The sequence below is a fragment of the Phragmites australis genome, chromosome 18 (assembly GCF_958298935.1).
Source record: "Phragmites australis chromosome 18, lpPhrAust1.1, whole genome shotgun sequence".
Classification (NCBI taxonomy): domain Eukaryota; kingdom Viridiplantae; phylum Streptophyta; class Magnoliopsida; order Poales; family Poaceae; genus Phragmites; species Phragmites australis.
This window is the reverse complement of record NC_084938.1, coordinates 18,954,160-18,978,957: the sequence shown is the minus strand read 5'-3', so window position 1 is coordinate 18,978,957 and position 24,798 is coordinate 18,954,160. Positions and strand designations below refer to the sequence as shown.

At 42.4% G+C, this 24,798-nt stretch overlaps 1 protein-coding gene across 1 annotated transcript; it reads left to right on the top strand.

The window, feature by feature from the left end:
- Nucleotides 1-2,255: 2,255 nt before the first annotated feature.
- LOC133898399 (uncharacterized protein At1g66480-like) lies at nucleotides 2,256-7,867 on the top strand. Its single transcript, XM_062339079.1, has 2 exons — nucleotides 2,256-3,000; nucleotides 7,333-7,867. Exons 1-2 carry the CDS (start codon nucleotides 2,371-2,373, stop codon nucleotides 7,378-7,380), a joined length of 678 nt encoding a protein of 225 aa, XP_062195063.1. The 5' UTR covers nucleotides 2,256-2,370; the 3' UTR covers nucleotides 7,381-7,867.
- The last annotated feature ends 16,931 nt before the right edge of the window (nucleotides 7,868-24,798 follow it).

Here is a 24,798-nt window from a genome sequence, read left to right as displayed (position 1 = left end):
GGCACAAGTTCCCGTAAATAATAAATGGAAAGTGACCATCATTGGTCTACAGTTGATGTTACAAAGAGTTGAAAATATATCTCTCAGACGGTTCCATCGGTCTTCGCGTTCCAGCTTTAGCAGGCGCAGGGGTGCCCACCGGCCAGCTTCTGAGTACTCTCTCATGCCCGTTTGGTCAGAGTAGGTCTGACGCGGTCTGATGTAACAGGGCGATAAGCCTCGAGCCCATCAAAGATATCTTCAAGCCGTCTTTCTTCATGGGCCCCGCGAGGGGACATACGATAGGACCTACCGTATTAATTGTGCCCACTCCTTCCTGCCAGGCGGCGGCAGGGACTGACGTATTCAGAACGGCAGGCGTGGAGGAGAGTGGTTTGATGTGACCGTCCACGCATAGCAAGGAACCAAACATAAAGGTTAAATGAATTTCATATGCAAAGCAGAATTTGACTTAAGGTGTGAGTACCTACACCTAACCATAAGCAACCTTCTATTCTGAGATCATTGACATAACACATATATCATTGGAACCATCTACACTCATCATCAACATCATCATCCATTCCCAACATATCATGACAACCTCCTAATATCGAAATTCTACGATTGATGCAAATGGACAGAAGCATGCTCATAACCAAGAATGCGACAATTCGAATTGATCTTACACCCAACATCACCATCCATTCCCAACATACCATAACAATATCCCAATATCGAAACTCTACGATTGATGCAAATGGACAGAAGCATACTCATAACCAAGAACGTGATAATTCGAATTGATCTTATACCCTGCATGGGTACATCTTTACCCACACAATACGAGGACCATTCGGCTCTACTACTCGCTAAAGTACACATAAGGGGTACTTGTGACAACTTTTTTCAATTGAGCTCCGACCATTTGAACATACACATATAGGTGTGGAGGCCCACTAGGGCTACTCCCAGAGCATCCTAGATACACCTAAAGGTGTGGAGGTAGGTAGAACTACTCCTCGAGCAAACTAGATACCTCTATAAGCCTATTATGTCCACAACACCTTTACAATGTTACCTCTACAAGCCTATTGTGCCAATAACACCACAGAAAAATAAGCCAAAAGGTCACAACTACAACATGTATTCAACTTATCTTACCATTATATCAACATGTGGTAAGTACAGAAAGTGGTAAGGCCAACTACAACAAATGAATGATGCTTAACCGATGCAAGCTGTCTATGGCATCTGGGTTCCTCCCCCGACCTACCCTAGCACCGCCCACATCTCATCTCATCCTCACAACTCATACATCCCAGCATCATCGTTGTTTTTATGAACAAATAAAAGCATTAAGCTCGCGAACGATGATCGAACCACTGCTCATCTTCTACCGATGACCTAAGCATTCTAAGTGTTTGACAAACACATAACGACAACCCGGGTTACAGTGGATCAAGAGATAAACAACATCAAGATAGGGCAATCCAACAATTAGGATTTAACCATCAAGCCGACAACGACGTACTAACATGCATAACATAAATAAAGGATATAATACAAAATTGGACATCATGTGATCCAAAATAATAGATGAACCCATTTTAAATGGATTCACTCACAACGCAAATAGAGGTTAAATAAAAATAAAAGTCAATAATCAGGTATTTTCATAACTCTAAACAAAAATTAAACCGTCATTTAGAATAACAAACACTCATCACATGTTTAACAATTCAACATGATGTTCATAATGTAGGATTATACTTAACAACATGATCACAGAATTAAAACGTGACAACATCCGTACTGAGTTTAGGACTCGAACCCGGATGTACATATATTCCACCAAATAGCTAACCAACTGGTAATATATGCATCTTCTGTCCTAATGGTGGTAACTACTCTTTAACCACTCGTTCCCGAACTTGCCACATTAATTAATAAATTAATTAAGCTGCCTTAATTTAGAACAGCGACTAAAACAAAGTTGGGCTCCGCACAGCACTAACACATGGCCTGGCCTGCTCACATGGCCTTGTCAGATTAGACATCTCACTAGTTTTTCGTCCCCTGGAAGTCCATCGTCATCGCTGTTCATGGATCGCGAAACGCAATAATTTGCAACCCCCAATCAACACGTAGGAACATGTCACGCTAACCAAGACATCAGTGGTTAAAAAATGATTAGCAACTAATCAATTAAGTAAGCGGATATAAGATTTGACTTGCCCACGTCACATGCGCCCTTTTATAGCTCCTCTCTCCTCTGCCTCCTGACCTCATCACGTTCTTCGTTAACTGAGCTCGCGCACTCCATACGTGCAGACATTTTGTTACACATTAAGAGAGCTGTAGGTAGAGCCAACTAGAGTTGGAGAGCTCATGGGCAACGCCATTCTTGCCGGGAAGCGGCGGAAGGCGAGGGTGATGACGGTGGACGGCACAACGTACAAGTACCGCCCCCCGGCGGCGGCGTGCGACGCGCTGCGCGACCACCCGGGACACCACCTGCTGGAGTCGGAGGAGGTCAGGCGGCTCGGCGTGCGCGCGCGGCCGCTCGACCCGGACGCGCCGCTCAAGCCCGGGAAGCTCTACTTCCTCGTCGAGCTGCCCCGGATCTCGTCGCGCGCCCCGCGCAGGACGTGGTCCGGCGCGCTCAACTACGGCGGCGGTGCGGGGGCCTGGGAGCGGCTGGAGGGCCTTATGCTCGCGCGGCGGTCGGCCTCGGACGTGGCCGAGGCGGTGAAGGCGATGACGGCGGCGGGGTCGTCGTCGCCCGCGTCGTCCGTGGAGGCCGCGGAGGACGGCGCGGTGCGGCTGCGGGTGCAGCTGCCCAAGGCCGAGGTCGCGCGGCTCGTCAAGGAGAGCCGCGACGCCGCCGAGGCGGCGGAGAGGATCATGCAGCTCTGCGTCGCCAGGGATCACCGCTCCGATCCGGCCACGCCCGCCCTGCTGCCGCTGCCAGCGATCACCACGTCGGCGCACAAGAAGCCCGCCGGCGGCAAGAAAGAGGTGCGCGCACGCATGCCTTTCTCCAGTCTTTACCACAATCCTTTTCCCGCTACAAACCTGCATGCTTCGTACATCAGACACAGTTCGGAGCGTCGTCACCGGTGGTAACTCGAGTGGAAATTTAGTAATTTTTACATGTTTCTTAAATTTTAGGTGTCCATGTGAACACACCGTAGTCAAATTAGATGAGAGTTTTCAGTGGGTGGTTCGAGGTTGGATTTAGAAGGAGGTTGAGGGAGATGGCTGGACGATGGCTTGGCAGTGCGGCAAGGCGATGGTGGTGACACTGACACTTAGTACCATATAGAGTAGGTGGGTGATGAGCGGGGTTAACGACAGGAGAACGTGAAAGGGAAATGGTTAGCGTGGATCTGATAGCAGGAACATCGTAGGAAATGGCTGGAAGTGAAGGCGGGCGATGAGCAGGGTGAGCGACAGGAGAGCGTGAAAATGAAATGGTTAGCGTGGATCCGACAGTAGAAATATCGTTGGAGATGATTGAAAGTGGACGGGAGACGGAGGAGCGGGGTGAGGCAGGCAGGAGGAAGAAGACATAAAGGAAGAAGAAAGAGAATAATAATTGGATGAAAATGGCGTGGCTACGGTCGTCACATCAGAAAGTGCTTATTTTTAAGCGTATGATAAATAGCATCCGCTAATTTTAAAGATATGCATGGCTAGCTCCTGCGCGCGTATTAATTCACACAAAAAATTGCATAGTAGCTCAATAACTTTCCCTCTTCATTTCACCTACAAAATATGCGAATTATTATTAATACGTGATTGATCTATATAACGACGAAAAATAATTGGTAGATAACTCCAAAACGAAGTACTCCTACTACTCGCTCTTTTACTCTTTTTGTTTTGGATGATGATTAGCCAGCCTCTTGCTAACTAGCGTCTCGCTGCTAACACGTAGTGTCCTCGAATCAAAAAAAGAAAGAAAAAAACTGTCCATGTTTGGTTGACTTTTCCATGCCACGTCAACTTCAGAGAAGTATGGCGCTGCTTCCAACTTCACGTGGTGTGGTGGTGCACTGATGCGAGTGAATCTTTCTTACTCCATCAGTGTGGAAGTTGGCGGGAGGATGCATGCACGAGGAAACAGAGGAAAAGGAAAGGAAAAAAGACGCGTGTGCCTGGTGGCCTAGAAGAGTTGGTTGATGCGGTGAAGTGAAATTTTTACCAATGCACATATAAATTATTAGAATTATTTATTTGCATTGATATTCATGTTTGAAAAGGAAGTAAAAGAAATTATGTGGTATGTGAGGAGAGTCTAGAGATGGATGAGTATCTCGTAGGAGAGATGAACAGTTGAGATAAGTTATATGTGCACGAGCCTATTTGATTTTGCATTTCTGGTCACTAAAGGGACATGTAGCATGGGTAGGCTGAGCTCACTGCTACAGAAATAATCATTAGTACCGGTTTAAAATATCATCAGTGATAATTTTTAAGCTGGTATTGATTACTCGGCACTGATAATCAGTATCAGCTCGTAATAGAGACCGATACTGATAATAAGTATCAGTGCCGGTTCTTAATACCAACCGGTACTTATACATGTTACAGGAAAAAAAAAACCCTCATATTTTAGAAATAAAAATGATTTCAGTACATATGCAGCTTGCTCACAACATTTACATGATACACGTCTCACTGAAACAAAATCAATCCAATACTACAACATAGAAATTCCAGGGCACACAACCAAATTCTTGCTATATTTACCAACTAGTCACAGATCTGGAGACTGCATCCACTCAACAAGACATTAAGCAAACAGTAATAAAAAAATCATTGTTTTCATCCCTGTCCTTGTCTAAAAAAATAAATATTTTTCTTCCCAATTCATCAGAATTCGTAGCTTAGAACGCATTCCAATCCCCAATCACACGGATGTACACTGCACTGTATAGACCTATCCCAAAGAAAGAAGGGTTAGAAACGATTTGATCAGGAGAAAGGAAAGCCGAAACGACCAAGAAGAACCCACCTAATACAAACGGGGAGGATGACACGAAGGATCTATACAACTCGTTGCACGGCGAAGGATCCACAAACAGTGACGCCGCACCCCTTTCCTCCTTCATCGCCGCACCACAGGTCTTCTGCCACCGAAGGTCTCTGCTCACTTCTCCTGGCCAGATCCGCAGAGCGGTAGCTCCATGGCCATAGAAGAGACCGTCATGGCGGAGCAGTAGAGGGGTGCGGGCGATGAAGAGGCTGTCATTCAGAGGAGGCGCGAGCAAAGGAGGTCACCACCACAACCACGAGGGAGGAGATCGATGAGAAAGAGAGAAAGAAAGGATAGAGACAGAGCAGATCGAGGATAGAGTGAGATAGAACAGGAATAGGTGAGGAGGTAAGGCCGACGGATCATGTTCATTCATTTTACCTCTGTAAAATTTTGGGTCTGTTCAAATTATTAGTGCCGGTTAATAATTATAAATCGACACTGAAATATCAGTGTTGGCTGATAATTAGAACTGGCATTGATACTAAGTTACAAACCGGTACTGATCACTGATCAACTACGGGGTGTTAGGAACCAACACTGATACTTCATTAGTGTCGATTCTATCCTAACTGACACTGATGACCCCACTCGGATGACCCTTTTTGTTATAGTGGCTACTCGTTCTAGTAGTAGCAGTAACAACACTTAGGGTGTGTTCGGTTCCCTGAATGAGGTTTCGTAGAGCTGCATCGTATAAGCAGACTAAGCGGAACCATATTTGTTGAAAAAAATATTTAGATGGTTGTATCTATCTAGACATATTAGACTAAGTTTCTATTTAATTGATTGAATATGAGACTGTATGAATGGATGTAAGAGTTAGATTTTTTTAAACGCCGCTCTACTACTAGTACTCCTATTATTAGTACCAAAATTAAGAGCAAGTCAAGCCAATTTAGAGATAAGGAGCTTGGTTTGCTTTAACTAATCTTGGATGTAGCACATCGAGCAGGAGAGGTAGAGTAGGGGAGGGGAGTTATGGATTATGCACCAGAAGGTCAAATGAGCAAGTACAGTACTACCTCCATTACTACTTAGCTATAAACCACGTGATTAGATTCTGAAATGTGGCAGCTGGTGATTAAGGCACGTAAGTAGCGATCGAGATGACCCGTGCTAATTATACTCAAGGTTTAAATGCAAGCGTGGACTTGTTCCAAGTCTATTAATTATCACTTAGTTAACTGAGGACAACTCTTAGCTCAGGCCATCGATTCGACCCATGCTTCTGTAGTTAATCACGAGTGTTAGGGCCACCTGAACATGATGAACCTGTACCATGCATATGATCTTCCCGTTCGACCTTGTTATTAAAACTGTGCATTACAATACTAACTTCATTGTGTTATAACTAGGGTATTTTTTTTACCGATAAATAAAATTTATCAGATGTCACCGGTAAATATGATTTATCATATATAACGGACTAAAACTCAAACAAATTTAAATAAAATTCAAACAAAATATCAATAAGCATATATGGTAATTTTTTCTACTGGGGTCTACCAGTAGACCCAGTAAACGGGATATATCGGATATACTGGGCCGAAATGTTTTCCCTGGTTATAACGTGTGGAGTTTATTTTACATAATGGAATATAAAGATATCCTGGCCTCTGCGCATCCTAAGATTCAAACAACTGTCAAAATATGTGGACTTATTTATAGTTAGCGGAAATTAGTTAAGCATGGAAATTGTGGCCTGAAACTCTTCAGTTTTCTTTTGAGATTTGCCTGCCTGTGGAATCATTTCTCTGCATGTATACGAACTATCTAGGGTTCTCATATGTCCACATATGTAACCTGAATGAAATCCCTTTGGTTGGACTTGATCACGTAGATGATGCATTGTTCCATTCCATTCACATATGGCTTAACATATCGGCAATCAATGGCTGCTGTTGTCGGTTGGGTTGTTGCTCGTGCCGTGATCATCAGCCACTCCGGCCGGACAATCATGGTCGGCCGTTCCCTTTCGGTCGGAAAGAGTGCATCGCCATCGAATGCTAGCTATACCTTTCGGTTCAAGCAAAGCAGCACAAAGCTGACCCACAAAGCCATGCGTCCATATGAATTACTAGGAATAGGAATTTCCACTAGCCCATGCGAACGGCTTCTCAAGACCATTTATTTGCCTTGAAGTCAACGCTGGACAATTGGAAACAGCAGCAACACATGACCACTACTTTTCTGTTTCTTTTCCATGTCCTAGCAAAGGAGAAACTGATTATGCTTTAATCTGTTGAGCTATCTTGACTAAATCATTCTGAATTTTCAATTTGCATTCTCTACTTGTTTCTTTTCAGAAGAAAGCGAGGTTCGTGACCGTGCCAGACGAGATCATCAGGTTCTAGATCCTTGAGTGCAAAGTGCAAACCGAAGGGATTGGATCAAGTCCCCTGAATTTCGTCGAAACAAGTTCTTAAGCTGAAACTGGAACTCCCCGGTCGGTCGAATTTGCCGCGGTTTCGTGGTCTCTGAAGCCAGAATGATCCAAGGTTTGCGACCATACACGCAAGAGAGCTGACAGTTTTGTAATGCTCATCTCCTTTCTAGTTTATGTGATGCATGATTTATGGGAAAGAGATTGTGTTTGCGTCAGGGTTAGTTGAACCGGGAACATGAGAAGCATGAGAAGCTGTGTGTGGATGCCTTCCTGTCTCCCTAGCCCCTATAGCATTTTGATGTGTGTGTTTGGGTGGTGGGTGGGGGGCACAGACTCACTCATGTACATATTGGCTGCTGCTTAGTTGGCATGTGCATCCTCCATTCTTTTTCCTCTCTTTTCCCCTGTGCGACCCGACCTCATGTGTCGTCACTGACACGTGAGATTAAACCCATATGTCAATAATAACATTTTTGACGTTAGGTGTTCTCGATCCGTGCCTACCATGTCATGCATGACTTCTATGGTGCCATCGAGGTACATATATTTGTGAGCCTTAATGTTGCCTTCATAACGAGCTAGCGATTTTGGTTTTATTAAACCAAGGGCAAGAACTCTGCCACTTCATTTTAAGAGACGGATATGAAGTTTAAAAGTTACAGCACACATTCCTAGCAAGCACTCCAGTACAGGATAAACACCGAATCGCACCGCCTACGCCCTTGAGAAAAAAAAAAGTTGAAGATCTAGTTATTGGTACATAAAACTCAAAAACCCTTTTATCACCCATTACATTGCAATGTAAAAAAATTATCCAGCTACACAAACAGGACCTTGTTTTCTGTACCAAATCCCGAAACAGAGCCTTCAAATTTGCAGATTCGGGGGTGCTACAGTGTTTACGGGTACTGTAGCAAACAGAGCCTTCAGATTTGCAGATTCGGTGCTGCAGTGTTTACAGGTACTGTAGCATCTTCAGTAGAATCAGTACCCAATGCTACAGTACTGCTCACCGAGGCTGATAGTGAGATCGGAGAAAGAAAAAAGGAGTAGAAGGTAGAAAATAGGGTAGCTGTCGAAGATGAAAAAATAAGAGATGTTGTAATAGTGATAAAGAATACTGTAATAATATTTTTAAGGATGAAAATTTGATGTAGCTACTGGAGATAGCCTCAATAATAGCCATCATGGCTCCCATCATGTGGAGGAGTCATATCCCAGTGGTCCATATGAAGATTTGGCCATCATTAACACTCTCCCTTTGTACTCCCAGATCTCATTAATCTTGAAAAGAATTGCATCAGAAGTCAGACCCCGTGGTTAGGATAATTACAGGAATTAGGTTTTGGTTGTTGGAGAACATCATCGAGAAGCAGCATTTAACTGAATTTGGTACCATGTCGATTTCAGCAAGGGGAAACCGCAGTATCATCTCAGCCGTTGGATTGGACAGCCAAGAGGTTTGGCAATTAGCTCTTCTCCTTGGAATCAGAAGACTGCATTCCTCGTGCAAAGGCAGGATACTCAACAGTTGAGCGAGCGAACGACTTAGTTTTTAAAAAAAAGAGAGAGAGAGAGAGAGAGCCAGCCGACGCCGTAATTGCGCTTAAAAGTTAAATTTTTCCAGGAAGAAGTTCGCCCTTTGGATTTAAAAGTTCAAAGCTCCTAATGGATCACTCTCTTGCCTAAAACTGAACACAAATATAACTAAATGTTCATTATGGCTATTTGCATGACCAAGTGGTAAGTTTCAAAAGTTTCAGTAATACCACATCTTAATTTCTCGGAAAGATGATCGCAAAGCATGGCTGTTCGTGCTTGGCCAAGTGGTAAGCATAATCAAGGCTTGCATTGAGCTTAACCAAAAGCTATGTTAAAATTTGCTATGACTTGGAGCAATGTAACTGTTGTTAGTTGCTCGGCCATTTTTTAGCCCGAAAGAAAGAAAACAGGGGCAAACTTGAAACACTGCCTAGCTATTGGCCCAGCATAACAACCTAGTGGCAAAATCCGCAGAAGAGTCTTGTTGGCCCATACATGTGAGCCCACTCAGCCTTTGAGATCATCTTCTTATAATTCCCTACTTTTATGGGCGAGTGCTAATTCCATTTTCTAATTTATAAGGGAAAACATTAAAAATCAGAATTAAATAAGATCATTTTCAGTTACAACACTTTCGTTGCGTGCTTTCAGTGGTTAAATTTGTAGGTATGTGATAGAGGTCGTACTTGTGTGTACTACTACAGCAATAGTCATCAGTGTTGGCTTAAAAATGTAATCAGTGGTGATTTTTAAACCAATACTGATTACTCGACGATGATAATCTATGATAATCAGTGACGGTTTTATATAACCGACACTAATAATCAGTATCAGTACCAGTTTCTAACAAAGAATTGGCACTAATACTGGCACCATCAGTATCGGTTAGTATTAGGAACCGACACTAATACTGGCTATGACGGTTTTATATAACCGACACTAATAATCGGTATCAGTACCGGTTCCTAACAAAGAATTGGCACTGATACTAGCACTATTAGTGTCGGTTAGTATTAGTAACTGGCACTGATACATATTACAGGGCCAAACGAAAAAGCTCATAGTTTTTAGTAATCATATCATATTATAATCATCTCACAAAAGCAATCGAAAGCATTCAGTAATCATACCAATCAAAACAGGCACTGATACATAATACTAATCGGAAGCATTCAGTAATCGTACCATATTACAATCATTTCACATAAGCAAATCGAATAACATCAGCAAACCAATCGAAAGCATTCATGTACTCTAGCACAGTATGACATATTTGGTGCAAGCAAATAACATTAGTTAAATTCAGTAATTATACTAATTCTACCACACCGTCGGCACCCAAACTAACTAAAGAACCTAGCACTAGCGGTAGTCAAACAAGTCTGCATCCAGCCCTCCACCCTCTCCTTCCAGGCCATGCTCCCGTACCAGCATTGTTTCTTCTTCCTCTGTACATCACACATCACATTATTCGACCATAACAAAGCAAATAGGCCCTAGTAGAAGAAACTAGAAATGCAGAAATCTTGGCCACACTGAAAGTGCAGGAAGCACAAGAATGGATCCCCTGGCACAGAATGGAGAAAACCGATCCTTTCTTGGCACAATCATCAACACAAGCAAAAACATCCCAAACTACTAGATCCACCAGTATAGAGGACTGCGAGCAAACCTTTCTTTGCGGCAAGCGCCTTTCTCACCCTGTCCCTATTCACATCGTCACAGACCTCCACGACGTTCGGAGATGCCATGTGCCCCCTCTTCCTTCCGCACCGGGTCAACGTGGCTGCAGCCACAGGGCTGTCAGCGTCAGCGTCAACCTCCACGGGGCGTAGACCACCGATAAGAAAAGCTAAGGTTGGCAAGCGCGTGCATCTTGAGCTCTAGTGCTGGCTCCTACAGCATCACCTGCTCGACCTCGACGGCGGCGTGCTTGGCCTAGCAGCGATTCGGTCTAGGGAGAGAGAGGAGATGAGAGGAGGAGAGTTCGAGAAAGGGATGAGACAAAGGGGATCATAGTGAGAGAGAGGATGAGGAGAGAGGGGTGCATGATGTAGAGGAGATAGGAGAGAGCCGGACATCTTACAAGCTAAAAGCTTATTGAATTGAATTCATGTTCAGACCCATATCAGTGCTGGTTCATGTTTACAAACTAGCACCGGCACTGATAATGAGTATCAGTGCCAGTTCAATACAGTTCGATCGTTGATCGAGCTCAGAATGTTACGAACTGGCACTGATACTTCATCAATGCTGGTTTGTGCTTAACCGTCAGTGATGGGGCAACACGGATGATAGCGGTGACATGTAAATCTATAATCACAACTTATCTCTATATACCAAACTAAACAGATCTTTGAGTATCTCGGTTATCTCGGCATATCACATGTAAATCTTACTTTCCAACACTCCCCCTCAATCATAACTTATCTAAGTTAAGATTGCATCTAAAATTCTCTAATTTCTGAATAGTTAGTGGTTTAGTAAAACCATCTGCAATTTGATCTTCAGATGATATAAATCGTATATCTAGACACTTATCTGCCACTCGTTCTCGTACAAAATGCTAATCACTTCAATGTGCTTCGTTCGAGCATGAAATACTAGATTAGCAGAGAAATAAGTTGCTCCTAAATTATCATACCAAAGACATGCTGACCTGGATTGAGTTATACCAAGTTCTTCTAAAATTTTATGTACCCAGATAATGTCAGCTGTAGCATTAGAAAGAGACTTGTACTCTGCTTCAGTACTAAACCTTGACGTTGTAGCTTGTTTACGAGCATTCCAAGATACAAGATTTGATCCTAAATATACAACAAATCCTCTAGTTGATCTCCTATCATCTGGACATCATGTCCAGTCTGCATCAGAAAAGACACTCACTAAAGTAAAAGGAGACTTACTGATTTTAAGTCCCAAAGGTATAATATAAGAAACATATCACGGAATTCTTTTTACTATTGTCCAATGTAAAGATGTTGGTGCATGAAGAAATTGGTAGACCTTATTAACACAAAAAGCAATATCTGAATGAGTTAACGTTAAATATTGTAAAGCACCAACAATACTCATGTACCTTGATGAATCTTCATTACTCAAAGGCTCACCTTCAACTATTGAGAGTTTTTTTGAAGTTGAGAGAGGAGTAGTTACAAGCTTGCATGTTTCATCCTAGCTCGACTTAGCAGCTCATATGCATATTTTTCTTCATAGAGAATAATAGAATTTAGTCTTCTTCACTTCTATGCCCAAAAAGTATTGCAAATCACCTAAATCTTTCAATGCAAAGTCATGCTTTAAATCTTGAAGAAGAGCTTAAGTTGCACTTTCTGAAGAGCTTGCCACAACTATGTCAACTAGATAGATTAGTAAATATATGATAACTCTATTTTTGTTATAAATGAATAAAGATGTATCTACCTTTGAACCATCAGAACCAACTTGTTGTAACTTTGTACTAGGTCTAGAGTCCCAAGCTCTATGTTCTTGTTTTAAGCCATACAATACTTTATCAAGTTTGCAAACATATTTAGAGAAAGAATTTTTATACCTAGGTGGTTGTCTCACATATACTTCCTCCTCAAGAATACCATGAAGAAATGCATTCTTGACATCTAACTGTCGAAGACGCCAATTTCTAGAAATTGCAATGGACAATACAATTTGAATACTTGTAGCTTTCACAACAGAGCTAAAAGTATCATCATAGTCAATACCATACCACTCTTTAAAACCTTTTGCTACCAAGCGTGCCTTATACCTGACTATTATTCCGTCAGCTTTCCTTTTTACCTTATATACCCACTTGCAATCTATAATGTTACTAGCTCTCTTAGCCGGAACCAAATGCCAATTTTTATTTTTCATTAGTGCAGTATATTCTTCATCCATAGCTTGCTTCCACCTATTGCCACTCATTGCTTCTTGTAAATTCTGAAGTTCGCCCATTGCACTAAAAAATTCATATCATATTGTAGCATCAGTAAATATTTTGGGTTTATCAATATTATTCTAAGAACGAGTAACAGGTCGTGACACAACCAAATTCAGATTGAAATTAAAAGAACTCTCATTGGCAGCACTAGAAACTTCAACTTCACCTGGAATACCTTCTGATCTTGTCGGCTCTAACTTCATGAGAGCATGGACATGCACCGGGATTGGGTTTCATTCCCATGAATCTGATGAGGCTGAGGGCTGCACTTATTCCCGAGGTGCTCCACCACTCGAAAGATCTTGGGGCGGTGAGGACCAATGCTGACGCTGGCGCTGACTCCGATGCTGATCCCCTGCAATGCCTACATGCCGAGCAAAGAGCGCAGGAGCAGCAACAAGCGTAAGGGCATGTATAGATAGCTACTATTTCTTAGCTAAGAGAGCATATTTCTCAAAATTTATGCGGGTCCTATCGTTCATAATTCTCCATACCTCACAGAGGAGAAAGGCGCTGAGGCAACTTGCAAGTACTAGCTCTTCATCTCTCCTCTTCAAGAGCTAGGACTTGCTCCCCTCTCTCCTCTGTGACATATGTAGAATCGTGCTAGTCATAATATTGAGAAGTGTGTTCTCTCAGCTAAAAGGTAGCACCTATCTCCAACCATTGGAGATGCCCTAAAAGAGAGCCTAGGTGCAGCAGCAGGCATATCTCCCTCGGGATCAGCACCATGATTTGTTGTGGTCGTGTGATCCGCTCCTGATGAGTGCATGAAATCATATATGTCTGTCATTTCTTCTGCTACATTTTCTGCTTGGTCAATCTGTTCAGTAACCAATCCAGAAGCATGCTCAAGAGATGCATTAGCAATGTTAGTATCTACTGTGTGTCCCCCAGTAGAGATGCATTAGCAATGTTAGTATCTACTGTGTGTCCCCCAGTAGAGATGCATTAGCAATGTTAGTATCTACTGTGTGTCCCCCAGTTTGGCTAGAATTTAGCAACGTAGGATGAAGAAGGAGAATTTCATATCTGAGTTGAGAACCCCAAATTGGATGAAGGTGCACAAAGGGAAAAACAGATTCCTCAAAGACAACATCTCTTGAAATATAAACCCAATCTATTGAGGTATTGAGACATTTATAGCCTTTATGAAGATGGCTATATTCAAGAAAGAGACATCATATTGATTGAAATTGAAGTTTTCTTGTGTTGTAAGGGAGAAGATTTGGCCAACATGCACACCCAAAAAACACTAAGGAGAGTATTCAGGTTTATGACCAAAAAGATGCTCCATGGGTGACTAAAAATTGATGATTCTAGATGGCAACCGATTAATGAGACAGGCAGTAGAAGAAAATGCTTCATCCTAGAATTTCAAAGGCATGGAGGAATAAGCAAGAAGAGCTAAGCCAACTTCTGCAATGTGATAGTGCTTGTATTCAACAGACCCATTCTGCTGATGAGCATGAGGACATGACACATGATGAGAGATTCCTGCCCTTCTAAAGGAGTTTAGTTTTTAATACTCGCCTCCCCAATCAGTTTGCATGGTTATAATTATTCTACTAAAAAGACGCTCAACATGCTGTTGAAACTCCTTGAATCTATTGAAAACATCAAACTTGTTCTTTAGGACATAGACCCAAGTAAGTTTGCTATAATCATCAATGAAGCTTACATAGTATTTATTTATGCTAACTGAATTAGGTTCAGGACCCCATACATCAGAGAAAACAAGGTCTAAAGGGAACCTCGATACACTTGATGACTTTGGATAGGGAAGCTGACAACTCTTAGCTTACTGACACGCATCACACACTAACTCTTTATTGAGCTCTTGAGAGCAAGGTAGATTATTGCTACTAATAACTTTTTGGACTATGACATATGAAGGATGACCTAAATGACTATGTCACCACTCAGATGACAATTTAACAACACTAAGATGTAACTTGATGTGTATGACTCCTTGAATGCTAGAAGGGGATAAAGGCCACCTCTACATCTGCCTTGTAGAAGAGTTTTCTTCATTGCTTGGTCCTTTACCAAAAAGAAATTGATGAAATTCAAGGTAAGTGTTATTTTTAGAAGTGAGACGATGAATAGAAATAAGGTTCTTTCTTGCTTTAGGAATACGAAGAACACTGTTAAGGTGAAGATCATGAACTAGGGTATGAATAGTAGATTAAGCAACATGCTTAATAGTCATACCTGTACCATTAGGTATATGGACCTGATCCTGTCCATTGTACTTCTCACATGTGGTTAACTTGTCCAATTCCCCTGTAATGTGATCAATAGCTCCAGTGTCCGTGTACCAGTTGGTATTTTACGCCATATGAAGCAACAACACTATTTGTGGTCTTTTCTTCACTAGTGTAAATTCTTGTATTGAATCTCTTCCAGCATCTATGAACCGTGTGTCCAACTTTGGAGCAAAGTTGGCACATCGGTTTGGAGTTTGATGGGCTATTGTTGCTGTTGTGGCCTAGACTAATACATCTGCCACCATGGCCACCATCACCACGACCACGTCCTCCTCAGCCACGATAGGAATTTCTTCCTCCGTGAGATGCATTGTTGGCCAACATTTGATATTGGGACACTACAACAAAAAAAATCATCCGAGCTGAGTCATCAGTGCCAGCTAGGATAGAACTGACACTGATGAATTGTCAGTGTCGATTCATAACTTCCCTGCTCAATCAACGATAGAGCTAGGTTGAACTGACACTGTTACTCAGTATCAGTGCTAGCTCTTGGAACAACTGACACTGATACTTCAGTATCGGCTGGTAACCATGAGCCGGCACTGATACTCAGTATCAGTGCGGGTTCGTATTACGGGCTAGCACTAATAAGTCTACAGCCTATAAAAGGCACCTTCTTCTCCCCTTAACGTGAATAGAACGGAGAGGAGCTCAACCTTGCGCTTGGAGACATCAAAATTTGGGTGAATAACGAGGAGCTGCACCTGGACCTCGCCCTTGACCCCTCCCTCATGCGGAATCCTAATGAGGAGCTCGCCCGCACTCTCTCCTTCTTCTCCGCCCGGGCACCTTGAGCTCCTCCTCCGCCTCCACACCGACAGCCACCTCTGGCCACTCTCCGACCAGACTGAACCCATGGTGACATCCCCCTTTCTCCCAGTAAGCTCATGCGCTCCTCCATTCTCTCTCTTCCTCGCCGGATCAAGCCACCACCATCCTCTCAAAATGCCACCGCCGCCATCGCCGTCGACGAGTCCTTTCGCCGGCGTGCATGTCACCACTGACCCCTCAAATGTTTTCCTCTCCTCACGCTGGTCCTCCTGGTACCACTCCTCGCCAAAACCTCGCCGCCATTCATCGCTGACAGTTGGTCAAAATCAGGTCAAAGCCGATCCCCTCCCCCTCTACTATAGATTGACCGCAGCCGCGGGCCCGGGACCCTCAAAACAGAGAGAGGCAAGATAGACCTAAGTAGGAAAAGTATTTGAGGTTAATTAGATTTTTGAAATAATAAGAAATGCTGAAATTAATATCTTTTGTACTGTTTAATCAACTAAAATATTATAAAATATGTAGGAAAATAATTAGAGCTTGGAAAAAGGTGAAACTAATTTTGTTGTGTTCACATTGATGTAATTTACATGTTAAACATACATGCACTCCTGAAAAGTGTACTGAAATTCCTTTTTTCCATTAATTGTGTTGTAAATTATTAATTCCATAACTAATTAAGGAGAAATCCAAAAATGATAACACCAACTTTGTTAAGCTTTTTTTATCATCCTCTATAAAAAAAATACCATCAAGTCATGAAATAGTTGATTAACATAATTTCTTGGTAAATCTTTAATTAACCCTTTACGTTTCATTAATTTCTATATAATTTAATAAAAAACATAAAATAGAAAAACTTTGTTTTTAAGACTTCTCTAGATGTACCTTACACATGAAAAATACATATTGCAATGTTAAGCCCTCCCTTTATATGAGTTAGTTTGCATCCCCTTTTTTAACTATTGATTAAAAACAACACGTAAGCAAATCATTAATAACTAAAAAGCCCCTACAACGGGTTAAATAGTGCCACAACACCGTGCTACTTTCTGGTTGAGCTCTAATTGAGTAAAAATTACAATTTTCTCATTGTAGGGCACATAGAGATGATCTACTTTTCATTTATGGCTACTTTTCTCATTGAAAGTATGTGATTATGCCATTGTTATCTAGATCTCCAATTTTCTAGTAGTGATTTAAGGAAACAAATGTTATAATCACCTCTAAATATATTAAAACCTAGCTCTAATTTTCTAGTAGTGAATTAGTAAAAAATATTAAAATCACCTCTAAATAGATCAACATATTGAATATGAATTTGTGCTATAGGGATGGCCAATCCACCCGCTAGTCACAAGCAGACATGACAGTATTTAGAAGGTGGGTCCTCTGACCCGGACCAAGTGTCAGAAGGTGATGGGCCATCTAACATGGAGTAATCAAGATGCAAGGTAATTCAATAAATTAGATGTGCATTTTGAAATATTGCATGGTTATCATTTCATTGGTTTTTTATTGATTGCTAAAACGTAATGATAATCATAACTTTGCAGATGGATCGGGCATGGATGTACAAGTTTGACCATCGCGGCCCAGAGTTCTTTCATGGTGTTGATGTTTTTTTAGGGCTGTCGCAACGTATAAAAAGCCAACAAATGAGTGTGATTATCATTATATATATTGTCCGTGCGTTGATTGCAAGAATGAGAAGTAGTTCTCAGACATAGAGCAGATCCGTGCACACTTATTTCACAGGGGTTTCAAGCCTGGCTATATCCGTTGGACCGAGCATGGTGAACATAAGGAGATTGTGCATGAAGAGCAACCCATAGTCGAGGAAGACAGAGGCAACGATATGACGGCTGACGAAGACATTGATATGACGTTCGAAGATACTTTTGTCGACAATGATGATGATGACCTAGATAAAATGTTGCACAATATGGAGGGAGACTTCACCAGTGATAGGCAACACGAAAAGTTCTAGTGTATGATGGAGGACTATAAAATATAGATATTTCTGGGCTGTAAGAAAGAGCACAACAAGTTGCATGTTGTGCTGATATTGCTGCAAATGAAGTCTAAAAATGGTTGGTCTGATAAGAGCTTCAATGAGTTGTTACGATTCTTTAGGGACTTGCTTTAAGAGGACAATGAGTTGCCCAAAAACATGTACTATGCTAAGCAGATTGTCTACCCGTTGGGATAGGAAGTAGAGAAAATACATGTATGTTGAAACGACTGTATATTGTTTCGCAATGGGGATGCAAGCTTAGAAGCGTGTCGCGTTTGTGATACATCATGATACAAGCGCAACATTGACGACATCGATAGCGATGATGTAGGGGAGAAGAGTAAGGACAAAAGATCCCCTGCTAAGATGGTTTGGTATTTCCCTATAATCTCCGGTCTAAAGCAATTATTTGCCAAGAAAGCAAATGCTGAGTTGATGCGATGGCATGTTTAAGGGATCAAGAAAGAGGAAATGCTTAGACACCCTGCTGATGGAATGCAATGGAGGGACTTCGATACAAAATACAAGGAATTCAAAGCTGAAGTGAGGAATATAAGGTTTGGGTTGAGTACAGATGGGATGGATACTTTCGGCAACATGAGCAATAGTCATAGCACTTGGCCCGTGACTCTCTATATTTACAACCTTCCATCTTGGCTATATATGAAGCGGACGTTCCTTATGATGCCTTTGTTGATCAATGGGTTGAATCAACCTGGCAAAGATATCGATGTGTGATGAGCCCATGGCTCTTTCGGATACAATTAATACTACCAATAATCCTCAAATCATACAAGGTCTAATTACAAGAGCACGTGCATGACAATTAGACCACCAGGTGAACTCGTTCCTTGTTGTTCATGTTTCCTTGGATGGATTACAACTAAATTCTTGTGATGTTTTATTGCATAGGAACATGGGAGAAGCACCACAACCTTACTCGGACGTCACTCCTTGAAGTCCAAGTCTACTCGAACTCAAGGCTAAGCTCTAGTCGTGGTCGTTGTCGTCGTCAAAGTTGAGTTCCAGAACAACGCGTCAGTAAAACGGGAATAACTCTCTCTTATGAAATCCGTTTTAGGAAATCTTGGATATTCTAAAAAGCTTACAATGAGCCCTTTCCAATGGATATGAGCTCGGCAAAATATTCCTTATATTTTAGTCAGATTCAAAGGAATAAGGTGCCACATCACCGTTTTGAACCCTGTCGGGTTTTGTAATCGTGTTGGAGTCAGAGTCCAGGTTGTGAACGCCTCTCTTCATGGTTGCACAACCCTAGGTCGATCTCTTCACGTCCCCTATATATACACAATAGCCATCGTAGTTTAGGCTTGAGTTTAGCTTAGATTATTCTGTTTAATACAGTTTCGTCGTTTATCGGTTTGTTGAACCCCAAACTCGAGTGCTTCATTGGTAATTAGCAATATTCAGATTGCATCTACCTGTTCTTGCTTGTGTTCTCGATTCACTTGCACGAAAAACCTTTTTGGCGAGGTCAATCGCGTCTTGGCACAGTTGATAACTACGGAGTAGTGGTGTAGTGGTTGCGAGGGTTCTTAATCTGTTCTGATCAGAGCCTTTGAATCATCAACGTCGAAACTCCACTAATCGAATTATCATATTACCTTCGGAAGATCGGGCAAACGCGCATCAATGTGTATCTACAACCATTGCTTGAAGATCTCCTTGTACTATGGAAATATGGCGTACAGGTGTGGGATGAATACAAACATGAGCATTTCACCCTACGTGCAATTTTGTTAGTAACAATCCAAGATTGGTCTACTCTTGCTAACCTATCGAGAAAGACTTTAAAAGGCTACAATTGATGTATATGGTGCTTGGATGAAACAGGAGGGTTGTGGCTGAAGAACTGTAAGAAAATGGTCTAATTAACTTTCCCGATAGCAACAAGTCTGCACTGGTTCCACTAAGATATCCAGTTATATTCTCTACTGTTAACTTTGAAACAGATTAAACAAGGTAACATGGTATATCTGGGGGTTTTCGGTCCTGGGAGGGGATACACCTGACTCTACAGTCCCTATCAATAAGTCTGGTGTACCTTCAGTACCACTCAGCTCCTGACGGATCAAACTAGCAACCATGTCATACAGATATCTAGTCCACACACTCACTCATCAAATATACACATGCCCCAAGTCTAACCAAGGGAGGTCATTGCTTTGTATATCCATAACTGCAGACACAACTATTTGAATAGATTTACACTCTGCAAAGGTTGTACATTGTACCCATACGATATGCTTAGCTTCTAACCATTGCAAGCAGAGAAGCGAAGCATAACAAGATGTTTCATTCACCTTCTCTTGTCAGACTATACTACGAGACACCTTAAGTGCTCTAGGCCTACGTAAGGGATGCCAGGGTACCACCTGGACCTTCGTAAAGATTTTGGCTCAATGGATATCCCGCGAAGCACCTAACAGATGCTTGGGTCTCATTGCTCCCCTGGCCTTCTAGTAAAATGTCTAACTTGGATGGGAGATAGAAAAGTCTTCCTACCCATAACAAGATGCATGGTTGCACTAGGGTGTTTTAGCATGACGACACAATGATTCAGTATTTATATGGCTGGAGCAAGCATCTTCAACGCTGGCAATGAATACCACGCTGGTAGTTCAAGCCTCCAAGAGCATCCTCACCGGAGGACTACCCTACCTGCTCCCACCAAATCTGTTTTTACCCATTATACACACCATTTGCCATATCCCGCATGATCATCAAGGATTCCACAATCATCAAAGATTCATGGCATATGTGTTGAATTGATATTCAATGAAGCGACATCTCTGAAGAGATGTATTCCACAAGTGACATCTCTGAATAGGTGTATTCAAACCTAAGGATGGACGATATCAAGGTGTCGTTCGACGTTAATATAGATAACGACAGGTAATCCTAGGGTGACATGGATTCAGGATAATGACATTTAAGGCATGTCAATTGTTTGGTAGGATTTAACTACTGCAAGCAGTTGAAATAGCACAATATACATCACATGCGATGACAAGTCAAGTTTCATGTTGATCAATTAGATTATTGAAAACATGGGTTTAAAATGATCAAGGAGACAAGGGTTACCTTCTCTGAAGTCTTCCTCTAGTTCTTGGTCAAAGTCAGGATTATCTGATTCCTCCGTGAACTCCTTCGATTCTGCAAAGCATGATTACGATTAGTGACGGCCTATGCTACAGAAGAATCAAATAACACCAAATAGAAAACCAAAAGAATCACCAAAATTAGAGTCAGAATGGAGAAGTTATGACTCCCTGAAGATTTAATCTAAAATTAAATTGAGAAATTCCAAAATGTTACTATTCATGGATGGGCCACAAGTGGGCCCATTGAACAGTGCTCTATGGGGCCCACTAAACATTACTGAGCTGGGATTGGATCTAGGCCTGGCCTAGATCTGCCTTGGGCATGACACTGGGCTTTGGCTTGGGTCGGAGTGAATAGTGGTGGCCCATGGGGAAATAACCTTGGGCCAATTAGCTAGTGGGCCGAGGCAAGAGGCTGGCCCATTGGGAAAATGGTCTCAAGCCTTTGAGCAATGCCAGTAGGCCATCCCATTAGTGGGATCAACCACGGCCTCCTTGGTCGGTCGTGCTGCTTTGGCCAAAGCCCAACAGCATGCGCAGAGGGGGCGACGGTGAGGATTCACGGCAGCGCTTCACCAAGAAGCTCACCAGATTTGCCTTTCCACAGGAGATTCACAACAAGGATTACGGGCTGGGCATCTACACATGATGGGGAATCCGTTTAGGTGTTCATCATTGGCAGGCGGTGACTGGTGGACTCCCTAACAGCTGCCGAAGATGAGGGCTACGGCGAAAAAGAAATGGGCAGCACCTCCCCTATATTTGGTGTGTTCTACCTGCAAGGAAAAGAGACGTAGCGCATTTGGGACTCTTCGACATGAAGGTCAGTTCATACAAATAGAAGGGAGGAGAAGCCGACGGTGGCTAATTCACTATTGTGGTAGCTCAAGGTTTCCTAGTGCAAAACAAGGCATGATGCCACTACTACTACCGCTAACATGACAACGAGGGAAAAGGGGAGCTTGTGCACTCACCGTAGTTGTGGGGCAGGGGCATGGACAGTAACGGGGAAGATGCAGCTCAACGAAGTTGATGGTGGTGATGGCAAGCTCGGCTTTGCATCCTCCTACGCCCTCCCGGTGTCTGAATGAAGAAGGGAAGCACGACGTGGATGGTGAGCTCCACATCCTTCTCGGCTTCCCATGGGAGAGAGGTGATAGCGGCATTGTAGTGGCGGCGGTGGATTTGGGCGGTGGTGGTACGTGATGCAGATGGTGGGGTAGAAGGGGGAAAATGGGTTAGCGTGCCCATTTTATAGAGGGAGAGGAAGCAGGAGGTGGCGGTGGTGCAGCACAGCATCTCAATTGAATAGTGTAGCAGTGCCTACTAGAATTCCCGTGTCGTGTGTCCGCGCAGGAACCACTCAACTAGGGAAAGTGGGCCTCAAAGTTGTGTCAGACACCGCTTCGGGTCGCTCGCATGCTGGTGGTGAGAGGGAATGAGAGAGGGAGGACGTGAGGGTGTGGAAGTCGCCGTGCTTTGATGGCGAGGAAAAGCGACGACGGTGGCGACTTGACTAGGAACTGAGAGAGGGGAGGTGAGCTGGAGGTGGAGGAAGGCCCTAGACGGTGGGTCCCGCACATTGATGGGAGAGGAAAGTGGTGTAGCGTGGCAGTGTTAGGCTAGTGTTCACTCGTGCATGAGTTAGGCAGTGCGGCATCGCGGCCCATAGCGTGAGGGAGAGAGAGGAGAAGGCTTGGCTGAGCTGGCTTCACTGGCTGAGCCATGTGGCTGGGTTGCGTAGAAGAGAAAGAAGAAGAGGGCGCCCTAGGAAAAAGAAAAAGTATTTGCTATTTAGGAAAGGGTTTGGTATTAATTCAAATAGAATTACTTGAATTTAGATTTGGATTTGGATTTGGACTTGAAGCCCTAATTTTTGGGAGAGGTTTGAACTCAAAGGATTTGAATTTATTTGGATTTTAGTTGAATTGAATCTAAGGATTTAGATTTGAATTTGAGAGACATTCAAATTCAAATCTCCACTCAATGAACCATAAAAAAGAAACAAAGATGCAAGTGAACAAAATTCGCATGTATCAAATGATTAAAATCAAATGAATCTAGAAGACCATTTTTATGGAGACTGTGCATGCGCTTCTCATTTATATAACCCAAGCAACAATGCCAAACAAAAGTGGGAATCAAATCATTAAGCTGAGGCTTCTTTGCATTAATGTTATAGATAGGGACATCCTCAAGATTTAGAATATATAATCTATTCATCAATGGACAAATATCATAGAGCATACCATTCAAATAAATCGAACAACACTTGTTCTTTATTATTAATTTATAACCATTTTCTTCCAAACATGAAGAAGAGATAATGTTTTTGTCAAAGGCAGGAATGTAATAATAATTATTAAATTTCAAAACTAATCTTGAGGATAGCAATAAGGAATAAACACCGATGGCCAATGTAGCAACTTTTCGACCATTGCCCGCACGAGCATCCATCTTGCCTCCCACACACTTTCTAGTCCTTTTTAGTCCCTGCAATGATTTGTAAGTATGAATCATCAATCCGGTACCGAATACTTATGAATCATTAGGACAAGTAGCAAGATTAATCTCTATAACATTTATACATCAAGCGAAAGTCTCGCTTCACTTCTTCTTGAGTTCTTCCAAGTACAGCTTGCAGTTTCGCCGCCAATAACCATGCTTATAGCAGTGGTGACATGCATCAGCAGCAGTGGGTCTACCCTTGGACTTTCTAATGGGCTTAGGCTTTGAGCTCGAAATCTCATATGAGGCTTTAGCTTTGGCCTTGCGCTTTCTCTTCTTGCTATCCTTCTGAACCATCATCACATGACTAGAGCTTTTCTTAATGATTTCCTCTACCGTCTTAAGCATCCCATGCAATTCAACCATGCTCTTATCCATGTTATTCATATGAAAATTCAAAATGAATGGTTCGAAGCTTGCAGGGAGCGACTAGAGAATCACATTCGTAGCCAACTCAAGGGTAAGGGGAAAACCAAGTTTTTCCAAGCACTTAATGTAATATATCATCATGATCACATGAGGACTGACTAGACTGCCTTCTGTCAACCTCACTACTACAAAAAAGTTCCTTCACTGTCCGCTCAAAAGTGGCCTTCACTACCAGTTTTGGAGCCGGTAGTGGGCAGTGCACAGTGATAGTCCCTGGCTATCACTGTTGACCCGCAGACTAGCAGTGAAGGGGTTATCATTGCTGGCTGAAGGCTTCAACTAGCAATGATAGTCGTTTATCACTGACGGCTGAAGGCTTCAGTGGGCAATGATAGTCTGTCCCAAATTGGCATTTTTTGGATTAAAAAACAGCAATTTTTTTGCACTCGAGGAACCCTGCGACCGCACCGTTGCAAGTCACAAGTCACGCTATTTTTTGCACAAAATACGCGCACATGCGGTTCGTGGGACTCAAACCCGGAACCTCTCAGCTTACGTGATACGTAATTACCATCCCACCACATATGTATTAATGATTACAATAGCATATGCAATCCTTTTGATCTCTTTTGATTGAAACTTCAAATGATTATTTGGACATCTAAATGACCTCAAATGCAAAACATTTCAACAACAAAGTTGTAGATCTAGTCAACGGCTATAATTTTCATATAAAGTTTGTCCCCATCTGACTTTGTATGAAAAAGTTATGAATTTCTTAAGATAAGCTATCATCCATTATGAACCGACAGTGATACTATCAATGCCGATTCATGGCTAGAAC

Bases quoted from the DNA above. Each gene is read 5' to 3' on its own strand.
- LOC133898399 (XM_062339079.1), top strand. From the start codon at position 2,371: ATGGGCAACGCCATTCTTGCCGGGAAGCGGCGGAAGGCGAGGGTGATG. The intron at 3,001-7,332 runs GTGCGCGCACGC...GTTTCTTTTCAG, and splicing joins CCGCCGGCGGCAAGAAAGAG to AAGAAAGCGAGGTTCGTGAC.